Here is a 25181-nt window from a genome sequence, read left to right as displayed (position 1 = left end):
ACTGAATCTAAGGGTTAAAGACAAAAAAATATTGCTCCAGTTCATCCAGGCAAAATAAGTATCATTAGGTAGGGCCCACTCGTGGTGGGTCCCACTGAAATTTGAGACACTTTGGGTGAGTTATATTTAGCAGTACTCTTGGAAGTTGCTTTTACCGTTGGAGTTGTAATGCTCAACGGCAGCACCAAAGTCGTTGATCCTATACATCACTACGCATCCCTTATTGAGAAGTGCCTCGCAACCAGACATCTGAAGCTGGGAAGACTTATCCATTGTCATCTAATCAAAACTGCTCTCAATGTCAACGTCTTCCTCGCTAACCGTATCATCCACATGTACTCGAAATGCGATTCTATTGAAAGTGCTCACAATGCTTTTGATGAACTCCCAATCAAGAACACGCACTCATGGAATACAATCATTTCTGCTTCTTGTAGATTTGGTCTTTTTGATAGAGCTCAGAATTTGTTTGATGAAATGCCGGAACCAAACCTGGTTAGCTATAATTCTATTATTTCAGGGTTAAGCCATCATGGGTCTCACAAACAAGCGATTGATGTCTTTAAGAAGATGCAGAAACAGTATAATGCTCTGCTGATTGATAAGTACACGTTTGTCAGTATGGTGAGTACTTGTGCTAACTTGGGAACACTACAACTCTTGCGTCAGGTCCATGGAGCATTGGCTGTGATTGGCATGGAAATAAATCTTATAATGTACAATGTTTTAATTGATGCATATGGAAAGTGTGGTGACCCTGATGCTTCATACAAAGTCTTCAGTCGAATGGCCGAAAGGGATGTTGTTTCATGGACTTCAATGGTCGTTGCTTATGCAAGGGCATCACAACTAGAAAAAGCCCATTGGATATTTAATCAGATGCCAGTCAAGAATGCCATCTCGTGGACTGCTCTAATCACAGGACTTGCACAAAATGGGCGGGGAGCTGAGGCATTGAATTTGTTTGAGCAGATGCAGGACGAGGGTATCCCACCTAGTGCATTCACTTTTGTTGGTCTATTAAGTGCTTGTGCAGATCTGGCGCTCATTGAACGTGGAAAACAGCTTCATGGGTGCATTACCAGAAATGGTGATAGAAGTAACCTGTTCAATGTGTTTATATTTAATGCTTTAATTGACATGTATGCCAAGTGTGGTGATATGAAATCAGCTAAAAGGTTGTTTGAGAAAATCCCTGAGAAGGATATCATCTCTTGGAACTCAATGATCACTGGATTTGCTCAGAATGGATATGGGGAGGAATCACTCATGGTATTCAATAAGATGACAGAGGAAAGTGTAATCCCAAATCATGTAACATTTCTTGGGGTGTTAACTGCATGTAGCCATACAGGTTTAGTATCCAAAGGAAGACATTTCTTAGAGCTGATGGAAAAGGACTTTGGTGTATGCCCAAGGTCAGACCACTATGCAATCCTGATTGACATGCTGGGACGAATGAACAGACTTGAGGAGGCAGTGGAGCTGATCAATATTGCACCTCATGGACCGGATCACATCGGGATGTGGGGTGCACTATTGGGTGGTTGTCGGGTCCATGGAAACTTGGATCTTGCAAGAAGGGCTGCAGAAGCTCTCTTTGAACTAGAACCTTGGAACGCTGCAAGATATGTTATGCTCTCAAACATTTATGCTGCAGCAAAGAGATGGGATGATTCACGTCGAGTGAGGTCACTCATGAAGGAGAGGGGTTTGAAAAAGGAAGTAGCTTATAGTATTATTGAAGTGAGAAATGCTAGACATTGGTTTGTGGCAGAAGACAAGTCCCATTGTCAAACAGAAGAAATTTATGAAGTAATCAATATCCTAGCAGACCAGATGAAGGAAGCAGGTTTTCTACCCTTTCCCCATGATGGCCACTAATTCATTCTTGATGAAGATGATGGATTGTTAACTCAAGTATGTAATGAATAAACTCTCTTGCTCTTCTTTTTAATAAATATTTAAGGTACAGTTCTTGGTAATATAAGGATGAAATTTGAAATTCTTTTCTATTACCCTCAAAATGATCCACAACATTAGATTTTTGGATTATGTTTAATTTGACCTGCATGTCCCAACTACTTGCACCACATTACATGAGAGATGAAGGGATAACTGAAACAAGACGGAGAAAATTAAAAAGGAGCTCCAATATATCATTAGTTCCTCTTTTTCCCCCTTACATTCATGACCCCCATAGCCGTAACAATTAAATTCTGAAGTTCTGAATGCACATCACAAGTAATTCATTCAAGTTACAGTCTCTTACCTTTGATGGCAAGAATTATAGTATTAGAATTCATCGTTATTGAATCCACAGTAATAGGCCTTCTCAGTGACCACATGGGCATGTTTGTACCAATGATGACAACACCGCTGTAACATTGTCAGGATCACACCAGCTATCGAATGAGAAACAAAAAGACCACACAGGTAACTTCTTCAGAAGTACAGGGGAACTGAACACTTCCAGTAATCAGAATAGATAGCAGAAACATCCAGCATCCATTAATGAGAATATGATCTATTCTGGAGATCTGAAGAGATCTGAGATCTACCAAGGCTTTGTAAACAAACTGACCAGGCAAATTCTAAAGAGAAATATCGGAAACAAATACATAAACCTTGGTAAAATTAAAAAACACCAAATCAATCAAAAACATAGTTTTATAGTGAATTCACCCATAATTTTTAAAACATCCTCCTTCCTAGTAATAGGAGCACTTGCAGTAGCCATGCTGCCCTGATTGAAACTTCAAAACTGAATTGGAAAAAACTGCTAGAGCCTTTGATGGCTAAGAGATTTGGAGCAGCAGGAAACCCTTATCTAGTGATGATGGTACCATTTCACCTTCTCCGCACTCTTTCAAAATGTCATCAAATGGGTCTCCCCTGATGGCATCGGAGATAGCAGCACTAGCATTCTGCTCTAACCATTATCAACTCAGACTTCCCTAGGAAGTCTAGATAGACTAGAAGTCCCTGTTGTTGCAGTTCTCTCACAAACTCCGTATTCCAACAAGCAATGTGTTACTCCACAAAAGCTTCCTCACTTAGTAGGAGGTACTGGGGAGCAGACCCACAGAAACATTTGAATATCCTTGGGAGAAGTCCAAGTTTCTCTAATACCAGGTGTCAATCGTTCTTCTCCTAACTGTCCAAATTTGGTTTTGTGCTTAACCTAAACTTCAATTTTTATACAGGCTGATTAATGGTCAACAATTTATTGGTTAAGAAAATGGTAATTAGAATTGAGGGTCAACCATGTGTAGGTTGGTGTAACTTCTTTTGTTTTTCTCATTGTTTCAGTTATGTGTGTGTTTTATTTTATATCGAAGGTCTTTTCCCACATCCTTCTGTAGTCTTCCACTTAAATAAAAAGCAATATATCAACCATTCCATTTCCTATGTAGTCCCATGAAGTGTAATGTTTTCAACCATCAAGCACTGTAATTAACTTCACCAGACAGCATGAAAGAACTTAAAACTTCTTTTTCTTTGTTGAGAAATAATAGGTACATTGAAGGAGAAAGTATGTGAGTAAGCATTAAAGAATTGATAATTAAATAGAAGATCTTGGGAATACTTCGGAAACCATCGAAGTCAGTAATAAGTTTTGACTTGAGGCATATGAAATTTTAACAAAGCTTCTGGCCTATCTGGCAGAGGTGGAGACTATATCCAGCTGACTTCAGTCACTCTTCAAGTTAAGAATGCTCAGCTCCATAATGGCAAGGAAATAAAATGTTTCAACTTTCAAGAATGAAGATTAACTGTAGCTTTGCATAGAGAGATTCCGGATCAAATAACAGCCTCATGAGAGAAATCCATGATTAATAAGATTCCTGTGCTTCTGCATTTAATGATCACAACTTGCCCAAATCAGGTTCAGACAAAGTCTCAAATCGAAATGGAGTTAAGGGTCTGAATTCATTAAGGCGTTGTGCAGCCCATTCTCCCAACCTTGAATGCTCATGTTCTCTACAAGCATCGAAGATTCTAGTCAACATTTCTACAGTTGGATCAAATGGCATTCTCTTAATAAAATCCTCAAGCTCATCAATGACACCATACCTAGCAAAGAGCTCAATCATGCATTCATAATGCTCTAGCCTAGGTATGATACAGTACCTATCACTCATTGAATCGAAATACTGCCTACCAATATCAACAAATCCCTCACCAATACAAGCAAGTAAAATCCCTTGAAACGTGACATGATCAGCTTTAATTCCTTCCTTCTGCATCAACCCAAACAATTCAAGAACATCCGCACCTCTTCCATTGTGAGCACACCCCAAAAGCATGGAGTTCCATAAGATCACATCCTGTGAAACTGCCTCTTTAAAAACCTTGAGGGCATATTCAAGACACCGGCATTTAGAGTACATGTCAACCAAAGCTCCTCTGACAACAAGATCAATCTCATAACCATTCCTGATCATGTACCCATGGATTTGCTTGCCTTGTTTAAGTGTGAAGATATTTGCACAAGCTGCTAAGAGGGTTCCAAATGTGAACTCACTTGGTGTTGTCTCCCATAGCATCTCCCGAAAAATTTCCATAGCTACTTCACTCTGATGATGACGAGCATAACTACTGATTAAAGAATTCCAAGAAACTCTATCACGCCAACGACCCATCTCAAAGAACCAAGCCCTAGAATACCTAAAGCTCCGACACTTCCCATACATGTCAAGGAGTCCATTGCTAACAAAAAGATCAGAGAAGAACCCATGCCTATAGACAAACCCATGAACTTGTTTCCCTAATTCAACATCTGAACTCCCCGCACACAGATTAAGGATCAAACTGAGTGTCACGTGGTCAATATCATTGGTGGTTTTGCGCATCCATAAGACAAAATCCAAGGCTTCCTCCCACTGAAGAAACTTTACATACCCTGCCAACATTGCATTCCAAGAGACTACACTCCTTTCAGGCATCTTATTAAAGAGCTCCCTTGCCTCTGCAGTCCTCCCGATTGTTGCATAGCCTGACACAATTGAAGTCCAAGAAATCACATTTTGCGAACCAGGTTGATCAAAAAGCTGACAAGCATCCTCCAAACCTCCGCATTTTGCATACATATTAATAAGCGAGTTCATAACTACAGTATCCTCTTCGAAACCAACCTTAATTGCAACGTCGTGGATCTGATACCCCTCGTTGAGTGCAGAGATACTTGAACAAGCAGTAAGAGCATTAGAGAATGTAAAATTCAACTGCCTAACATTTGCCTTGACCATTTTGAAAAACATTGTTATTGCTTCCCTTTCATCACCCATCTCAAGATATCTCCTAACAATCACATTCCAAGAAACAGAATTCGGGTTGGGGATCTCATCAAACATTCTACGTGCATCACCAATAATCCGGCATTTCCCATAAACATCAACCAATGAACTGCACAATATCACATTCCAGCAAAGACCATATCTTATAATAAGCCCATGCACTTGCCTGGAAAGAAACAAAGATAAAATCACAGCACAAGACCCAAGAACACTAGCAAAGGTGATTTCGTTAGCAGCAACTCCCAACTTATTCATACGGGAGAACATTGTTAATGCCTTCTCAGCAAAGTCGCCTTGTGAATATGCAGTGATTATCGCATTCCATGACCCACCATCTCTTTGAGGCATTTCTTCGAACAGTTCCCTTGCATCCTTCAAACAACCACACTTTCCGTAAGCTTCAATAGCTCGATTGAGAAGAAAGATTGGTGGGTGGAGATGGAAAGTTACAAGATGGGATTCAACCTTTCGGACTTCAACAATTGCAAGACTGGAAGAGCATATTTTGAAGAGACGACCGTAAATATAAAAAGGGACAGGTACAGGAGAAGCAAAGAGGGTTGAGACGGCTTTTTTGAGGCTACCAGATTGGAGGTGAGCTTTAATGGACTTGGTAACGGCAATAGAATTGGTGGGTGGTGTTTTGGTTCTCTGGGTGTTCTTCTGAAGGAGACGGTTAAGTACGGAGGCTGCATTCACACCCATGTAAAACAAGGCATGGAGGGCGGGATGTGTTCAATTCAAATCTTCTAACTCCATGTAGACCAACGTTCACCTTGCACTGGCTAGCATTTTGGGTCACTTATACACACAAACAACAGAGAGAGAGAGAGAGAGAGAAGGATACTTCCCAGTCCCTAGAGAGAGACAGAAGCGATTGTTCTTGCTCCACAGAATCAGGAGGAACGCTTAAGCTTTGAGCAGTAGTGCAGTACTGCGTAGTATTTACTTCTTAAGTGTTCTAATTCGTGTGCTTACTGATCAAATAAGCCTGATTTTAGATAGTGAATGAAAGAGTGTGTCGCCAACAAAAGCTATAGGTTGGAGCAAGGTTCGTAATCCAGGTATCGGACTCGGAATCGGTCAAGGGCCGATACCGATCCGAATCGGTCAAATCGGTTTGAATCGCTCAAAAATGACCAAAATGTTTTAATGTATTGGGATTAGATTGGTCTAAAATATTGCAAATCGGTACGGATTGGTCAAAATAACAAAAAATGACAAATATCCGATTAGATAGGCCGATCCAACCGAGTTGACCGATCTAGGAAACGATCCAAGAATACCTTGCCAAATTGGTCTAATTTTGGGACTGACCTTGGCCGATATCGGTCAATTGAATATGAATGAATGATCGGTGAATCTGCCAATTCTCAGTGACCGTCCGATCTGAGTGAGTCTTCGGTCAGGGTTTCAAATACAAAGAATCAGATGGTGAATCAGCCAATTCGTAATGAAATTGGACACCGATCCCAATTTCCACTAATCTTAATCACTAGAGCGTGAATCGGAATTGGGATGGTGATTCCTTAATTGATTCCTGATTCAGGCCGATTTGAATCAGAATTGACTCTAACCGATTCCATCACCGATAATGCATTTTAAAACCTATCTCCGGTTCAACACAATAGATCACCGAGTCCATTCAAAATTATTTATTTATTGGGAGAATGTTCTCTGTGCCGAGGGCGCAGGCTGCGCCCGCACATGGGGGTGGGCACAATGACCACCCTGCCCCCCTTAGTGGCAGCCCATGTGTCTGGGCGCAACCTGCGTTGCGGCACAGAGAACATGAGCCCTTATTTATTAATCAAAAGTCAAAACAATGAAAGAGGGAGTTTTTCTCAGTGGCAAGTCTATCTTCTTAGATTGGCACAAATATCTGCAACATGGTGGATTGGATAGACTTAAATTTTGTGGACAAGAGTTCTGAGAAACTAGTGAAAAACTATGATGTAAATTTCTCCCTTTGAATTTATATATTTTACCTTTTTCATTAAAAAAAAAACTGAAATTTTTATAAATAAAAAAGGATAAAGAACGCCATCCGATTGTGCAATGCGGTGTGCCCAAATACAATTGCGTGTGAAATGATTAACGTACCCCCATGAAAGGCAGAAAGGCCTAGGGGTGCGTCAATCATTTCGTGTGTGGTTGTGTTTGGGCACAGGTACACGCCGTGCTGCGTGACCAATTGGCATTCCTCCTATCGATATCGATATCAATATCAATATCAATATATTGGCCGAAACCACCCATTGATACCACATACTAATTAATACCTTGAGATTTTTTTCTTAATCTTTTCATGTGGGAAAATGGAGCAGCTAAATTTTCAACAATACACTGCAAATGTTCACAGAAATTGGACACAAACTACAGAATAGTGACATATTTAGGGTTATGAAGGAAACATTGAACACCTCTCTTCAATCCCTGAAAGAACAAAGAAAGAAAAGTCAGCCCAACCTATAACGGTTTCTTCTTTGTTCCTTCAAGAAACGCGTTGACACTGTGAAAGACAATAGAAATAGATAAAGTCCAATACTTCCCATCTGTGCTGGTCTTGCTCCCTTAGACCCTCTCAGTTTCAGAATTCCAACTTTGTGGAGAAAACTTGATTTGATGATGAAGATTTAAAATTGAATTCCAAAAGATTATTTCAATTCCAATACGAATTCGAAGTGAAGAAAAAATACAGTAAAGAGTTGAACACTTCCACTGGGTTTTAAACTCTCTTTTTTTTGGATAATGACTTGAGAAGACCAGATGCCAAGAATACCTGACTATCTACCAAGAGAAAATAGACTAAACAGTTTAAGTGGATGGATGAAGTGATTGACCCGTCACAAAAAACCACCTTAATTGATATGGGTCAATAGGGAAAAGTGATTTAAGTCATCACCATACTCAAGGAAATTGGAATACTTCTTGGTGTGAAAAAGTTATGAGTTCGATTGAATTAGACTTTGAGCTTACAGCTTCCTTTAGTAAAACAAAACCCTTTTAGCTTTTGGGGGTGGGTAAAATGACCGATGGTGGAAATATCGTCTCCATGTGTCTGAGCATAGTCTACGCTACAACATAGAGAACAACGATCTTTTTTTTTTCTTCTTTTATTTGGATCATTATTGAAGTCACAAACTCACAACTATAGTGTTAAAGAATAAAATGATTGAGTTATTTCGATAACTAATCGACATGGTTGGTCTTGGTGTTCCTTGTTGGAGGAGTTGGAGGTGGTGCTGGAGGTGGGGCTTCACGATGGTGATGGTGTTAATGGTGGGTGGTGGTGGTAGTATTGAGTATATAAAATAAGATGATGATTTGGGGAAGATGAGGGCATTTTGGTCTTTTCAAATTTTAGCAAAAAGGTCAGGACAATTAGGTCGTTTCAAATTTTAGAACAGATAGAAGAAATTGTAGATTGGTCATTTTTTAGTATTTTACACCTGGTGTGTGAACTTAAATGGCTTTAAGGGGGTAAAGTAGGGATGGTATGTGGAATTTTCAGTGGTGGTACGTGGACTTGTCAGAACTTTAGGGGGGATACGAGGAATATTGGGTGCATTTTAGGGAGTGCGCGTATTTAACCCTTTTTTTCTTCTTCTTTCATTTGGGTCATTATTGAAGATTTGAAGTCACAACTCACAACTCTAGTGTTTTTTTTTTTTCTTTCAAAATCATAAATAGATTTAAGCCATTTATTTCATGGCATTTTCTATCTAAACTTTTTGTTCTTATTCAAGAATTGGGAGAATGCATAAAATTAGAAGTATCAATAAGTTGGTTTGGTCCAGTTTTGGTGATGTTGAATCGGTTTCGGTATGAGAATGGATGAATCTGAAAACAAACCAATAATGGAAGGTTTGGTTTTGTTTCGATTCGGTTTATTTTGGTTTCTTATTTCTGTTTGATAATCAGGTTCGATCCAAGTTTGAGTTTGGTTTACCATATCATAATTATGGGAAAATCATTTTTTTTCCTATCATTTCCGGATTGGTATCAGTTTGGATTTTTTTTCCTAGCTAGAGTACCAAATAATTAGAACTAATCTAATCTTGTGAGGTTTAGTATAATCATTAAACTTTGCAACCACCATATATATAAAAGCAAGAAATGTGTACCACATGTTTGAGTAATAAAATGGAATGATTTATTTTATTTAATGTTGAGATTAGTTTATAATTCTCCATAACATGTCTACGATTTGAAGATCTTTTCATTGCACTTATGTCACATGATAATACCAATTAGGCAAAACTTCTAGATCTTGATAATAGCTTATGCGTCATTTACATATTAATATATGGATCGAGTTTTTTTACACTCACGTCTCCCTTGATCGATGGGTTCAAATGGTGTCCATAGGGTACAGGGAAACAATGAGGGATGTTATAGACTAATCATGAAAACTTATGGGTGGACGAAAACTCTCCTTAATATGTCATTAAACCCATTACTCCAACATCACTCCATAAAAAATGGACATGCAGGTGAAAAAAATGGGTACTTTACAAGTTTACTTGAAAAATATTAAAAGAAAAAAAAAATACACTATAAGACAAGATACTGATCAAAATCAATTGATTCGGATCGAAAAATCGATCAATCCAAAATAATAGAAAATCAATTAAACTTATCTCTTATCGCAAAATCTATAAGAATTTTAAATAAAAAAATTTATAAAAATCTTTACCTCTTTTTCTTGATTCCATTTTCTAAGGTTTCAACGATTCCAACCGATTCTAATTAACTGATTTCAAATTATTCAGATCCTCGAAATCAATGAAATCTGATCATGTGTCCGATTCTAGGTTTTTAAACCTTGGTTGTAAGCTAACATATAATGAATGTGGTTGTGAATCCTATTGAGAAAAAGAATATGGTCCAAACCCTTTTATAATTCAACCTTCTTAAATCAATCTCTACATTAATCAATATAAATAGTAGGCAAGAATATTTCAGGGGTACTTCTGTAAATAAATTGGGGGCTTACTACAATTCTATTTTTAGCATGATGACCTTTATATAGTCTTTTAAGATAATTAATAACCATTAATTTACTAATTTGAAATTATTTCAAAGATGCTTTATATATTATATTATTTATTAACTAAATAATAGTGTCACTTTTTTTTCTTTTTTCTTTTTTCTTTTTTTTTGGGGGGGGGGGGGGTAGGTAATATTAGTGGCACTTAAGTATTAAGGATATACAAATATATTGTCATAGCTCTTTGTATCTTTATATATGTTATAAATTTTTAAGTATCATGTGTGTTTGTTCTTGGGTGCAAAGTGCCATTATGTTTAATATAATATATAAGGGAAAAGGAATGCTAACCGGTGCTGTGTGTAGGCATGTACTTGCACCCAGATACAGCTTGGCGCGAAAAGACCACCACATCCCTATACCTTTCCACCTTTTCAAGGGGTATGACGGTCTTTTCTTGCCAGGTTGTGTCTGGGCGCAAGTACATAGCCACACATAGCACCAGTTAGCGTTATTTATCCCAATATATTATTAATGAGCTATAGTGTTTTTTTTGTGGTCCATCTAAGAAGGATTTTCTTTGTGTTCTAAAACCATGAGGCAGCTTTCAATAGGGAAAGTTCTATGAATATGCAAAACTCTCATGGTTCTCTTTTAATATGTCAAGTTTCAGCACAGACAAAGTTGTCGACATAGCAAATAAAGACCGGTGCTATGTGTAGGCATGTACCTGCACCCAGACATAGACTGGCGTAAAAAGACCGTCGCACCCCCTGGACCTTTTCACCTTTCCAAGGGGTATGACGGTCTTTTCGTGCCAGGTTGTGTCTGGGCGCAAGTACACGGCCACACATAGCACCGATTAGCGTTATTTATCCCAATATATAATTAATGAGCTATAGTTTTTTTTGTGGTCCAGTTAAGAAGAATTTTTTTCGCGTTCTAAAACCATGAGGCAACTTTCAATAGGGAAAGTTCTGTGAATATGCAAAACTCTCATGGTTCTTTTTTAATATGTCAAGTTTCAGCACAGACAAAGTTGTCGACATAGTAAATAAAGTTTTTAAAATCAAGGATTATTAAGAGAGTGAAAATCAAATACCATACGGCCACACCTCCTAGTTTGTATCGGTTCCTTTCATTTTTTAGAGTAAAAGTAAGAGAGATACCAAGAATAGCAACTATCAACCGAAAAATAATACACTAAACACTAAACAGTAAACAATGAAGGTGGGTTGGTGAGTGGGTGGATGAAGTAATTAATTGATTATATTAGATCTGATGATTAAAAGGAGGTTTTTTTAGGTTTAGGAAGGGGATCGTTGACAGATTGCATGGTCCCCGCACCAGCGCAGAGTGATAGCATGCACAATGGCAACCAAAAGGTGTGGGATTTTTTTTTCATAGGGGAGGGGGGGGGGGGGGGGGGGGGGGGGGAAGGAGTCATTTCTCCTCATTTCTCCTTTCTTGTGTTCATGCAACTTGGTTGGCAGCCTTTTTTTTTCCCCTTAGATCGGCTTATGAGTTGTGGCTGGTTTTGATTAAACTTGATTCTAACCAGAATCGAACTGAATCGAACAGATTTGGTTTGACTATCGATTTTTTGAACCACTTTAATTCTCGATTTGATTTCAGATTACGTTAACACTCTTTGAAGCTGAATTGATTACCCAATTCGGATCGATTTACAACCTTTTTTTTTTTTTTAGGTTGGGTGAACGATTTACAGCCTTATGGAATGCATACAAATAGATGATGCCATTTGGGCATTTGATTGATTTAAACTCTGAATTTGGATATTAATATCTTGTTGAAATGGATTGACTTCAAATAACAAAGACAATATTTCTTCTTTTTATCTATGAAAATAACAATATATTAGCCGGGTTTGTCTTAATGTATAAAAAAAAATTTTTGTGTACCATGCGTATGAGAAATTATCTGGAGTTTTTTTTCTTTAAATAATAATTATTTTTTTTTTGGTGCGCCCAAGGGGATTTTATAGAATGATGAGAAATTATTTTCAAAGTCTCAATAATAACATAGGAGATGTCTTTGATTTGAAGATACCTATTTTCATTAATTACACTTGGTGTACCACGATACCAACTCAAAACTTCTAGAACCTACTAGAAGAGCTGATCGGATAATAATAATGGCTTATAGCCATTACCTCTATGATATCATATTGTTTATAATATTTGTCAAGGAAGAAAGAATGTCATCTGATCCCGCCAGAGCCTTGATATAGGGGTGTGAAATGACCGCCCCACCTCTGATCATTTCCAAGGTTCGAGAGGTCCAATGGTTATTTTGCACTCTTCTATGTCAAGACGGAGGGGTGACGTGCACTGCGCGACAGAGTGGCGTTCTCTTTCCCATTTATCAAAGTCAAAACGGTCACAAAGAGGTTTCTATCATATTTTCAATCTTTATGCATTATACGTTTCAACTCTCAATCCCAACCGTTCAAAGCCATTCAAAATAAAAGCTCACCATCTAATAACAAACTAATGCCAAGTCTGTAACAAAAATTGACACAAAAAAATTAATAATTGTGAAAAACTCATTGAGGAGGTTGGACACTTGTTAAGAGGAGAGCGTGTGTCCAGAGTAAATCATCTGCACGTACAGATACAGACTCTTGAAGTATGGCTACCATCTTTACATTGTAACTTAATGGTAACATGAATTTTCTTGTTACTTGGTCAAAAACTTCGTCGTACGTGAAGATAGCTGTGGTGGATCATACATACAGGGATTTGGATCCTCTAAGGCCTAGGGTTGAGCGGCCATCGTGTTGCGTTCAATTTTTAGACCGTCACGTCAAATTCCTTGTTGATCCTTATCGATAGACGAATTCTAATTTTTTAAATTTTGAGTGACAGTTTTTAATTTTGAATTGAGTTTGTCTACCAACCATTGGATCAACATAGAATCTGACATGACAAACTGAGAGTTGAACACAGCACGATGGTCGCTTAACTCTAAACTGAAGAGGATCCAAATCCTACATACAGTTGGTTATGTCGGCTCTACACATATCACACAGGTTGTTAAGGTTCACAAAGCAACATAAGAAGCATCGTCTAATCAACAAATGTGATAACTGTTGCCCACATTCTCTACCAAAGTGGCCGCGTTTGACTCATATGAATCATAATTCACGAGCTAAGACTTCACTTTCATTAGTTGCATTTGACTATGGACAAATAGATTGATAAAAGTGTTTTTTTTTTCTTTTTAGGAAAAATTTATCAAAAAATATTTAAATTGGGCTATGAGTCCCATGGTTTAAGAGTCAAATCGGAATTGGTGGAATCGACTCAGTTTCGATTCTCCCCCATTTGAGTTCTGATTCTCAAACCTTTCTTTTGAATCGGGCTTGAATGAACTTAGATTTTTATTTTTATTATTTTTTTCTTCTAATCAGTAAAATTAAAAAACACTAAGCATAAAACTAAGTAAGATCTACAAGACTTTTGAATGAAAAACTCCAAAAATCAAATATACATTAAAAAAAAATCTTTGTTTATTCTTCCAGATTCTGTTTTCTAAGGTTTCGACTGTTTCATATCATTTCTAATCCAATTCAAATCAAAATCAATGGAGGTCAATTATTTATCCAATTCCAAGGTTTTAACCATCGATTAACAATATGTCTTTTATTTATTTTTGGCAAAAGGTTTTATACATAGCCGTGAATGTACACAGTCGTACCTTCAACCATTAGATTAGAGAGAGAGGAATGTATAATTACACATTTAACCCCAACACGTCCAACAATTGAAAAACACGATCATGTACATACATGGCAATGCATAAAAACTTTATTCTTTATTACTTTATTTTTTAGGGTTTCACTACTTATCACATTAATTATGTGTATTAGGAGTTTAGAACCTAAAGTTGGATGATGGATTCAACCTAATGGGGGGCAGTTTTCTGTACGGGAGTGTGGCCTACGCCAGCACTCTCATGTGCCTCTCTTTCCTCCTTAAAATAAAAGGACAGAAATATCTTTTCACATGAGAAAGAGAGAAATGAACTCATGAAAATATTGACGTAGACCACACTCCCGTACAGAGATCTTTTTCTCTTGATTTAATACATTGGTTCGTTTCTTTTCTTTTTTAATTTATTTTTTGGGTTTTGCAGTTCTAGATGGTGCATTTATAATTGGAACTTTGAAAGTGAAGCACTCACTTAGCGGCGCCCACTAGTGTGGGACATGTGAAAACATATTTTTTTGTTTTGGGTATCCACATGAACCATGTCATCAGTCATCACCGTCACGCAAAAGACCATCGATGGGGAGCAAAATAACAAAAACACCCCTCCCCCCAAACCCCTTCGACGAATCGTGGATGCGGGTGGGTTGCCGTGCATGGATTCCCTACACTCTATCCCTCCCCAATTTATTTTGATAAAAAGTAGAATCAAGCATAAAATAGGAAAAAACTACATCAAGGAAGATACACTCCTCTCTCTCTTCTTATAACAATAGAAACATATAAATATTTTTTCTTGTTTAACTTTAAATCATAATTTTAAAGTCAGGTTTTGACTCAAACGAGTCACCCCAAGTCGAATAATAAAACATGAAAATATGAAACCTAATTAGGAATCATGAAAAGTCATCGAGGTTTAAGAAATGACAAGACCAATTCCGAGTTATGTGAAACTCACAGTTTAGTTTTCTTTTTTATTGGATCATATACTATTCATAGATCATAAGTTTGGTTTACAACTAAACAAAATCTCATAATTTTTGCTCGTTGTCTTTAATATTAGCTCTTTTTTTCTTCTCACCTGTGTAGCAACTATGGTCTCACTCCCTTCTCATTGGAAGGAGAAGAAGAAACTGAAAAAATATAAGAAAAAAATGATTCGCCTTGATTACATTTGACTCGTTCGAATCATCAGGTTTTGAAAAAGGCGAGTCAAGTCGAAAAAACCTAATTTTCTAATGTATATTATATTTATGGGGGTGAGTTCTTTGAACCTACAATGTTTTCTATGTTTTTATCTATTTTTTAAGAAAAGAATGTGAAGAATGTTACTTGATCGCGTGGCTCTTGCACCTAAACATGAGCATGCAAAATTATTGTTCAATACCTCCTAAAATAAAAAATCTCATCTGTGCCGACGCCCCTATGTGCACTCTCATTGATCCCCATACTAGGGCAGGATCTACGAGACCAAAGAGCAATTCTCTTGCCCTTATATTATATTAATGGGGGTGGGTTCTCTGAACCTACAATATTTTCTATATTTCTTTACAATGAAAATTTTTAATTTATTTTTTAAAAAAGAAAAATAAAATAAAAACTCCCATGTGAGAAGGAAGTGAAAATACCATAGGTTTATAGACACTTTCCCAATATTTATATATATGCATGTATGTATGTATTTGTTTGATTAATTACACTTTGGGGATTGTATTCCACACTAATAGCAAGAGGGAGGTTTTCCTTAGCGGTCCACCAAAAGGTATAAAATCCTTAAAAACCATGATCATGGCATGAGCTCCATCTGGTTGTAAGAGCAATAAAGAAAAATTAAATTAAAATTATGATGTAAATTTTTGTAATAATTACCCCACATAATTATGTAATTAATTTCAAATCTAATTATTAAATTTTACTTTATTTTACAATCATGTCTCTTAGATTTCAAAAAAAATAATTAAGACTGCAACAAAATCTTTTCTATTTAAAAAAAATAAAGAAATACAATTACCAAATATAATAAAACTTTTAAGTATATTATACAATCATGATTACAAAAAAATATTGTTTCTCTTTTTTAAACCAATCTCATTACCGTTCACTTCCTTTTACTTGTAACCATATTGACCCTAGTGACCAACCTAATGTGACTGAAGAAATAATTTGATGATAACCGCCTAACATAGCTGCCAATGTATGGTACAGTAAAACCTATCCTACTAGGAGGTCTTGGGTTCATTTGACTTAGAATCAATTTTGTTTGGGCGAAAATCATGTATCGTCCTAAATTTACTTCTAGAGAATCGCCATGTCAATGAAGAGATGATGACATGACATGGTGGACATATGGTTCATATGATCCATCTCATATAAACATATCAACCAACCAAAAGGGACAAATGATATGAACAAAAAAAAAAAACAATTTATTGGTTGCGAGTTCTCATTTGCACGGCTGAAAAAGTTTTAAGCATACCTTCACCAACTTGAACTCTTAAATCAGAATTGATTATTAGGCAAAAGAGTGGATTTCATGAATAAAGGACACGGCAGTCTTTCTGAAGCAACAAACCCACGAGGAGAAGACATACTTGGAATTTAAAAGATAACCCCCATCTAGAAGCCTTGACTTTATGTATCTCACAAGCCACCATCACCCTCTGTGTAGAAAATGACTTGGACTTTGTTGGGCCAGGAGGCCAAGGGAAGGTCGGTCATGATAATGAATCCACACCCAACCCTTCTTCTCCTCAAAACTACAATTAATAGTTCTTCTTCCATTCTCTCTTCATTAGCCCTTTCAAATCTCAACCATGCCTGATCTCCGACGTGGGTTCTCCGATAACTATAGCTATTCAACGGATTACAGCATCCGGGCTCGAAGAACAGCTCAAAACTACCAGAATTATGGGTATTTTGATGGAGGTGGGATTGAATTTAGAGCAATTACAGAAGGAGAAGATGAATCTGGACCACCATCACCAACACTATGGAACACAAGCCCGTCTAGAATTCCTGAAGCAGAGGCTTCACTTCTCCACCACAACAGTCTTTCTCCGACATCTCGGAGACTTGCAATCGCCCGAGGCCGAAGGGAGATCATGGAGATGATTCGAAACATTCCAGAATCTTCTTATGAGCTCTCCTTGCAAGACCTTGTGGAGAAGCCATATGTGCAGGCTAGTGTAGATAAGAAGACTAGTAGTGATCCAAAGATACAGAGTGAGAGACCAAAGAGGAAGAAGAGTCAGGAAAGAAATAAGAGGCCGATTGGGAGAAGTGTGAGCATGGAAACTGCTGAACCTGTCCTGCTTAAGATGTTCTTCCCATCTTCTTTGGGGTTGAAGAAGAAGAGCTTGTCAATGGGTACAGATTCTAAAATCCCACCCAAGTCTCCAAAGTTGGAGACACAACAGAAAGATGTAGATAAAGAGTGGTGGAAAAAACGGTACTCATTTTCAGGGGACAGTCATACCGGTGTAACAAAAAGCAATAACAATGGAAGCACTGGTAGCAGTGGAAGCAGCAGCAGTGGAGGCAGCAGAAGAAGAAGGTATGTAACTGATTTCAATCTCTGCATGGGAAATCATACATCAAATATGATTTTCAAGAATCATTAAATACTTCAATTTTCTAAAGAAATCTCACAAGTTAGATTTTAGACTATAATACAACAAACAAGGGGAAAAGGAAAAGAAAATTTTGGTTAGAACCTTGATTTCCAGTAGAACCCTTTTAGTTATCCCCCTTTTCTTTCCATAAGTAGAAAACTATGATTGTTTCCCCTGCTTCATCTCACATGTATCTGAAATCTCTCTCTCTCTCTTCCTTCTGTCTTTAGGAGAGGATCTTCCGAGTAAGATTCACTTCAAATTTGGCTCTCTGAGGATTGATACCAATTTCAGCCTGAAAGTAGTTTGAGTTTGCATATCTGACAATATAGGATTTTTGTTCACTTCTTTGTTGAAATACAAATTTGGACCTGAAAGTATTTCACATTGTTAAATCAAACTCAGAATTTGCAAATCTGACATCATGGGCTTATTGTTAATGCATTTATACATTAATTGTCATATATATACTTAGCTCTTCAACAGATCTTTCTGTCTGTGCAGCAAAATTGGTCGGTTAGCTCATTGCTGGTCTTGCTTCCAAACCAAAGACAAGACCTTATGACTGAAAGGCTCCTTCCTCTTTTGAATGAAACACCACCAAACAGAAGTGTTTTTGTAATTATCTCCCTAATATTACTTACAATAGCAGATCAGAGGTCTGTACTTAGTCACTATTTCAGTTAGTTTTCTTCAATTACCTCGTCTCATTTTCCCACTATCTGGTGAGAGATGAGTGGTGGAGCTTATTCAACCATCAAGAACTCAAGAAAATGGAGAAACATAATAGGGGATCATGGAGCCTGAGATTGCTCAAGAACAACTAATCGTTTGGTTTGTTTAATGGAAGTTCTCAGCAGTATCAAAACATTGTTAGTGATATTTCCCTGCAAAAAGCCAAGACTCAAGAATTGCCAGGAGAGATCAACCTCACAAAGCAAGTAGTAGCAAGAAGGCTTGTGATAAAAAAAAAAGTTCTCCAGAGCTGTGGAATCGACGAATCAACCTGCAATGGAGGCTCTGAATTTGTAATAATCAAAAACGTTTCAGGGGGAGAAAATATGGTGGCTTATCTGTCTACTGACTGTTTCTTGAAATCAATCAAAGGGAGCTGGGAACACCAACATGGCCAGGTTCATATCAAGAAAAAGATTTGACTAGTTACATGTAATAGCACTTTGTTATACTTTTTCAATATTAATAAATGAAATCAGCTTATAATACAAAGAAAAAAGAATGGAACAAATCGAGGAGCTTTGTAGATACTCTTATGTATATACGGATCCACCCTGTAACCCACAAATATTGTCTGGATCCAAATGGTTTTTTGGGGGGCAATTACCATCACTCTTCTATACTCACCTTGTGTATATACTGGAAGTCTCCTACCCTAAACTTCTTTTCTGATTCCTCCAGAAAAGCAAAGTTTCACCTTTCCTCTCCTCTCGTGTTCCCCTCAGCCGTGCCCACTGCCGCCTGCCACCCCTTAACCTGTCCTCTGCATCTCCCACCACGTCAGCCCGCCCCTCCCTGCCTCCCCCTCCCGTTCCTTTCACAATCACCGCCCCCACCCCACTCTTTTTCCTCTCCCACAACAACCACCCCCATATGCAACCCCGCCTAAAATGCCTCTATTGAGCTTTGATCCCCTATAATGAACTTTTTTTTTTTTTTAAAAAAAAATCCCTAAAACCAGAGCCAGAAACATCAAAAGTAAATCTAACCAGAAGTGGGTTATTTCTACGAAATTGATCTCATGAAGGTACCTCGAAGATCTCTATTCAACTCAAATCAATTCGTATAGTCATGGTAAATTTCCCTATACCTTCTGATGGGTGTTTCGCAGGTGACGGAAAAGACTGAGCTCAATGTATCAATGAAGATTCAGAGTAATCTCTCTCTCTCTCTCTCTATGAATGTATTTCAATAAAGACTCATTGAGTGGAATCCCCAGGATCTTGCCGGCAGCAAAGTGCAACCAGCTTTATACCAGCAGGGAAAAAGTTCGTCAATTCGTCATGGGATCAAGACTAGTGGGGAAAATTTCCATGAGACGACTTGCATCTTCCGAGTTACTTAAACAGCAACAGTTACAGAGCTTCTGGTTGGATTCCTAAACTGACTAAAAGCCCAAGTTGTGTTACCAAGGCGGGATTAGTGGATGATCCTGTGGTGAAGGCATATATTGGTCGGCTCTGAAATGTGCAGGACAAGCACTCAAGGTTTTAAATTGCGGAAACGGAGACAGAATTGGACAGTCACAATTCGAATTTCAAGAACCCTAGAATCCGCCTCCAAATCCAAAAACATGAAAATTTTTAGGATTTTGAGTGTGATTCGACCGTATCGGATTGGTCAAAATAAAGTTTGGTCACGACCGATTCTATCATGAATTTGCCGATTCAACGAATCCGGTTCCCCATTTTTAAATCAACAATTGCATTGGAGAATGCACAGGCAAGTGACGAAATGGCATTGGTATCAGCCGATACTGATACGGAACGGTCTGTATGGATGTAGATCAGATAGATTTACCCAGTTTCCTTCAAAAAATTGAAAGTTTACATTTTTTCTCTTATCTGTACCAAACATCAATATAGGATCGACAAGCAATCGATATCAGTCTCCACTAATACCAATACAAATCAGCCTATCTGATATCGGTCCATCAAAACCATGATGATTAATAGATGGAGGTAGTCACAGCTTTGGGAAATCAAAGACAATCTGCTATTGTATGCACTTTAGTCTACAATCATCCAGTTTTTGGATAGGTGTCTCAACATTCCTAGTAAAATTGTTAGAAAACCATTGATATTAAAAGAAGAGGACAAAGAGATAGCCTGAGTCGAACGAGAACGCTCTGTCCTTAAGACAATATTTACACCATATTATTACACTGGGTTGCAGCAAATCTGCCTCCCAAGATCAAACAGGCTGGACTGATTACTGATTTGCAGAGACAGTAATCACTTGAAACTATCAGAATGCCTGACTGACTGAAATTGTACCACAAGAATTGAATCATTTGGATTGTACATTTCTCCTCTATTTATAGTGGTGGATGTATCCCTTCAAGACACCTCATGAAATGGATGTGTCCATTAACATGAGTAGATAGGATTAAAATATTCTAATCCAAGCACTTATATGTAAATGTCTCTTGAAAATATCTTATGATGTAGGTGTGTCTTTTGGTTCAATGGATTAGATTAAAAGATTCTAATTCAAATGCTATGAATGCACCTATACAAATGGATATGTCTCTTTGAAGATACATGTCCCTTAGCCAAAAAAATCAGGCCAACATTGAACCAAAGAATGACCCAAGACCGTCCACGTAATTATTAAAAAAATTCCAACAATTCTTAAGATTGTTAGAAAAAACACTAATATCAAAAGAAGAGGACAAAGAAATAGTTTGAACTGAACGAGAACGCTCTGTCCTTAAGACAATATTTACATCCTATTACTGCACTGAGTTTCAACAAATTTACCTCCCAAGATAAAACAGACTAGACTGATTACTGATTTGCAGAGACAGTAATCACTTGAAACTATCAGAGAATTGAGAATTTGTTAATGCCTAACTGACTGAAATCGTACTACAAAAATTGAATCATTTGGAGTATCCATTTCACCTCTATTTATAGTGGTGGATGTATCCCTTCAAAACACCTCATGAAATGGGTGTGCCCATTGACATGAGTGGATAAGATTAAAAGATTCTAATCCAAGCACTTATATGAAGTGTCTCTTGAAGATATCCCATGGTGTAGATGTGTCTCTTGGTTCAATGGGTTAGATTAAAAGATTTCAAAGTGTTATGAATGCACCTATACAAATGGATATATCTCTTCAAAGATACATGTCCCTTAGCCAAAAAACTAGACCAACATAGAACCAAATAATGACCCAAAACTGCCAAAAAACTAGACCAACATTAAACCAAAGAATAACTCAAAACCGTTCACACAAATATTGAAAAAATTCCAACAACCATTACCTCCTCCATCTTTCCAGCCTCAAATATTCCCACAAGAACTTCAGCAATCCAACACATATTACTATGTACATCAAGGCTTAATCTTAATCTGGATAAGCATATCTAACAATGTCTGCAATCTTGTAATTAAACTAGCACTTTCACCCTAGACGACGACCGATTGGCATCTATATCATATTTTAGATCATCCAATGGAAGATTGCAGCTTAAGAAGCAAAGTAAGCACGAACAAAAAACATTGAACCTCTACGATTTCGTAGCCTTTAGATGACCACCAGTGAAGTCAGAAAGATCAAATGGCAACCCATCAATCCTTCAAACAGCTGGTACATCACAGGAGAAGATGCCATGTAAGAACATTAAGCCCTTGATTGCGACGACCCAGCTTCGCGTCTTCTCAATTTGTTTAGTAAGAGCCCATATAAAAGTTTTGAAAGAGGAAGAGTTGCGGATCCAAGTCAAGACTCGCTGCACATTCTTATAATTGACAGAGTTCATCGTGGCTGATGGCTTTTGCTGACCGCCGATTCGAACTCTGGGTGTCAAAAGATTAACGGCAGTTCTTAACGAATACATTCTTATCCTTTGCAAGCTATGAACCACATGGCCGCTTGTGCAAGAGAACCTACAATAATCACACCAGCCTCTTCCTTCTTTGATTACACTTCCCCGATATTAGATAATCAAGGTTCACAACAGGACCTGAAACTTCACAAATTTAGCAATAGTTGAACCAAAAGATACAAATATTACTTATAAATTTATCATTCTCATCATCACAATCCTGTACGAGGACTCCTCTTACCTTTCCCCTGCCCAAGAATTGCCAAATTATAACACATGATACATAGGAGAAAACTGAAACAGTCAGTGTAAATGAAGATTCTTTTACCTGCTATACACAGGGACAACCAACCAGCTGACTTTGGTAGAAAAAGAATCCTTGGGAGATGACTCCTCCGTTGTGTAACACTTCACTTGTTAACAATCAACTATGTTTGTAAGTTCTTCGTTAGCAAAAACCCAGAAGTTACCCATCTGGAAAGAATGCATCCACTACAAGCTAACCACATCTTATCCTATATGGTAAGTCTTTCTTGTTGACGGAAAGAACTATCTGGAACAGTCAGTGTAAATGAAGATTCTTTTACCTGCGATACACAGGGCCAACCCACCAGCTGACTTTGGTAGAAAAAGAATCCTTGGCAGATGACTTCTCTGTAGTGTAACACTTCACTTGTTAATAATCAACTATGTTTGTAAGTTCTTTGTCAGCAAAAACCCAGGAGTTACCCATCTGGAAAGAATGCATCCACTACAAGTTCACCACATCTTATCATATATGGTAAGTCTTTCTTGTGAACGGAAAGAACTATGGAACATGTACTTCTGCATCTGCATACAGCTCTAGGTTCTCAGAAATCGACCGGGTTTGCAAATGTTTACAGTGGGTGTCTGGAATCATCCAAAATTTCGATCAGCAAACCTGATGGAATCAAATTTATAGTTGAATGTCGAACAGGAGGAAAGGAAGATAATATAAAAAATCCAGCCCAATCCAATGACTGGATTGACTGGTACTGATGACCGAAAAATCTGAGATCAGAAAGAGCTTTTCTTCTGAAACTGATATAAAAACTGGGCAGAATAGAGATGCGTATTGACCAAGAATAATAAGTGTATAATCAAACCAACTAGGATGAAGTTCAGAAAAAGTTACATTAGTCTCCCACGCATACACTGGAACTAGGGCTGGAACTTGAAGAAAATAATGGAGATGTGGGAAAAGCTTCGCCACAAGACGCAGCAACAGAGTTACCACAGCGGCCAAACTCACTAAGGAGAACATTCTTCCAGCACCAAAAATCTTTGGAGGCTGCTGTCCTCTCTTAATTTATAGGCTGTGATCATTACAACCAAATAGGAAACTCTCTGATATAGTGAGAGATCCTTTACTACTAAGCAATAATGAAAATTATTAACTCCCTAAAACAAAATGTCCTAAACAACTAAAAAACAATAGAGTTTAGGAACTCTACACAAATAAGCAGCCATACGCAGGCCCTGTTTTGTCACATCTCTCAAGACTGAACTGAATCAGCTCTCCCCAGCTTGAAAAAGTCGTCCTCAAGTTTTAGTAAGTCAAGGGGTAAGCTTGGTGTGGTGCACGTCCAATTTCAGCCTATACAAGTACTCTGCCAATTCATGATAGTTGGGGATGAATTCCTCAAGACGTGGCCCTTTCTCCTCAAAGAGCTTGGGTAGAATCATAAATTTTGTGTTCTCCATCTAAGGCCTGATATTACATTCGAAGGAAAGTCCTATTAGGCTGATTTCATGCCTAAAATCTCAGGTTCATCCAGTGTTTGGACTGCGAGAAACAGCCAGGAACAGAAAATAGAAAGTACATATTTCACCAAAATAGGTCAGGAAATTTAGAATAATTTTCAATCAACAAACCTGATGGACTCCAATAAACAACACTAAAGGAAGAGAGATTGCTCGGTTTGTTGTCATTTATTGAAAATACTTTTTTTCCATACCTTTAAGATTTGAAGCTGATTGCCCCTTTCCATTCTTCCTTTTTTTTTTTCTGTGTGTTGAGTTGTGCCACCACTACCAACAATGGCGTGGAATCTTTTTGTGGAAAAAGTTTGTGAGCTAATTTTTTTTAGCAACACCAACATTTTCAACAAAAAGATTCCATACTGAATCTTGTGGTTGTTTGTTCACTCAGAATTGATTGAACATAATCTCTTCCTGCAAAGGGGATCACAAACTTTGTAGCCACCGTTCTGCTTCGTTGATCACAACTTTGGATGCACTTACTAACGGAAAACCTCAACAATACGAACCTGATACAAAGCTCTAATTAGTGACTCACTGTGTTTGAACCAACCTAAGCCATCTTATCGCTTATCTTCATCACTTACCTCATAGCTGGAAGGAAAGGAAAAAAAAAAAAAAAAGATTTGCTTTAAGCATTTTAAGTTCTTCAAAATAACAGTGATAAAGGTACAACGTCTAACTAAAGCAAAAGGAACATCACTAGTATAAACTAGAAAAAGACCCTACAGATCATCCGTCGGTGGACCAAATTCAGGTGTACTCCTCCAGATTTTACCTAGGGTTTTGAAAATAAAGCTCATAGATCCATTATCCGTAATACTGGGATAGTTTTGGCATTCATTTATCATAGATGAGGGAGGAAGAAGTAGTGAACTCACATGGAAGTTTGTAATTTGTAAAGACACTTAATCTTGTCTCATGTTCTCTGAATCAACATACGCTTTCCTTTAAAAGCCAGAGACAACTTTCTTTCACATCGTTTTCATCTTGGAACAACTTATTTTCGTAACCCTAGAGAAATTTGTTGCGGCTGATTCAGTAGTGAAAATCACAGATTTTGTACGGCTGACCAAATTTCGAATCTGTGATTTTCACCACTGTGTCAGCTGCACCATATCTCTCGTCGACCACCCTCATCGCTGATCTCATGCATCAATTCATGTGTTGTTGTTTCCAGCTTCCTCTTTCTTC

At 37.7% G+C, this 25181-nt stretch overlaps 3 protein-coding genes across 3 annotated transcripts; 2 read left to right on the top strand and 1 right to left on the bottom strand.

Annotated features, from left to right (window-relative positions):
- Positions 1-129: 129 nt before the first annotated feature.
- On the top strand, positions 130-2022 carry LOC122669192 (pentatricopeptide repeat-containing protein At2g22070-like). The gene has a single exon (XM_043865884.1). The coding sequence runs from the start codon at positions 169-171 to the stop codon at positions 1882-1884; it is 1716 nt and encodes a 571-aa protein (XP_043721819.1). The 5' UTR covers positions 130-168; the 3' UTR covers positions 1885-2022.
- Positions 2023-3683: 1661 nt separating this feature from the next.
- Positions 3684-6098, bottom strand: LOC122669188 (pentatricopeptide repeat-containing protein At3g26540). Its single transcript, XM_043865881.1, has one exon. It carries the CDS (start codon positions 6003-6005, stop codon positions 3870-3872), a length of 2136 nt encoding a protein of 711 aa, XP_043721816.1. The 5' UTR covers positions 6006-6098; the 3' UTR covers positions 3684-3869.
- A 10669-nt stretch (positions 6099-16767) lies between these two features.
- LOC122669194 lies at positions 16768-18373 on the top strand. Its single transcript, XM_043865887.1, has 2 exons — positions 16768-17577; positions 18140-18373. Exons 1-2 carry the CDS (start codon positions 16838-16840, stop codon positions 18198-18200), a joined length of 801 nt encoding a protein of 266 aa, XP_043721822.1. The 5' UTR covers positions 16768-16837; the 3' UTR covers positions 18201-18373.
- The last annotated feature ends 6808 nt before the right edge of the window (positions 18374-25181 follow it).

This window comes from Telopea speciosissima, chromosome 7 (genome assembly GCF_018873765.1).
Source record: "Telopea speciosissima isolate NSW1024214 ecotype Mountain lineage chromosome 7, Tspe_v1, whole genome shotgun sequence".
NCBI classification, from domain to species: domain Eukaryota; kingdom Viridiplantae; phylum Streptophyta; class Magnoliopsida; order Proteales; family Proteaceae; genus Telopea; species Telopea speciosissima.
This window is presented reverse-complemented; position numbering and strand designations above follow the sequence as displayed.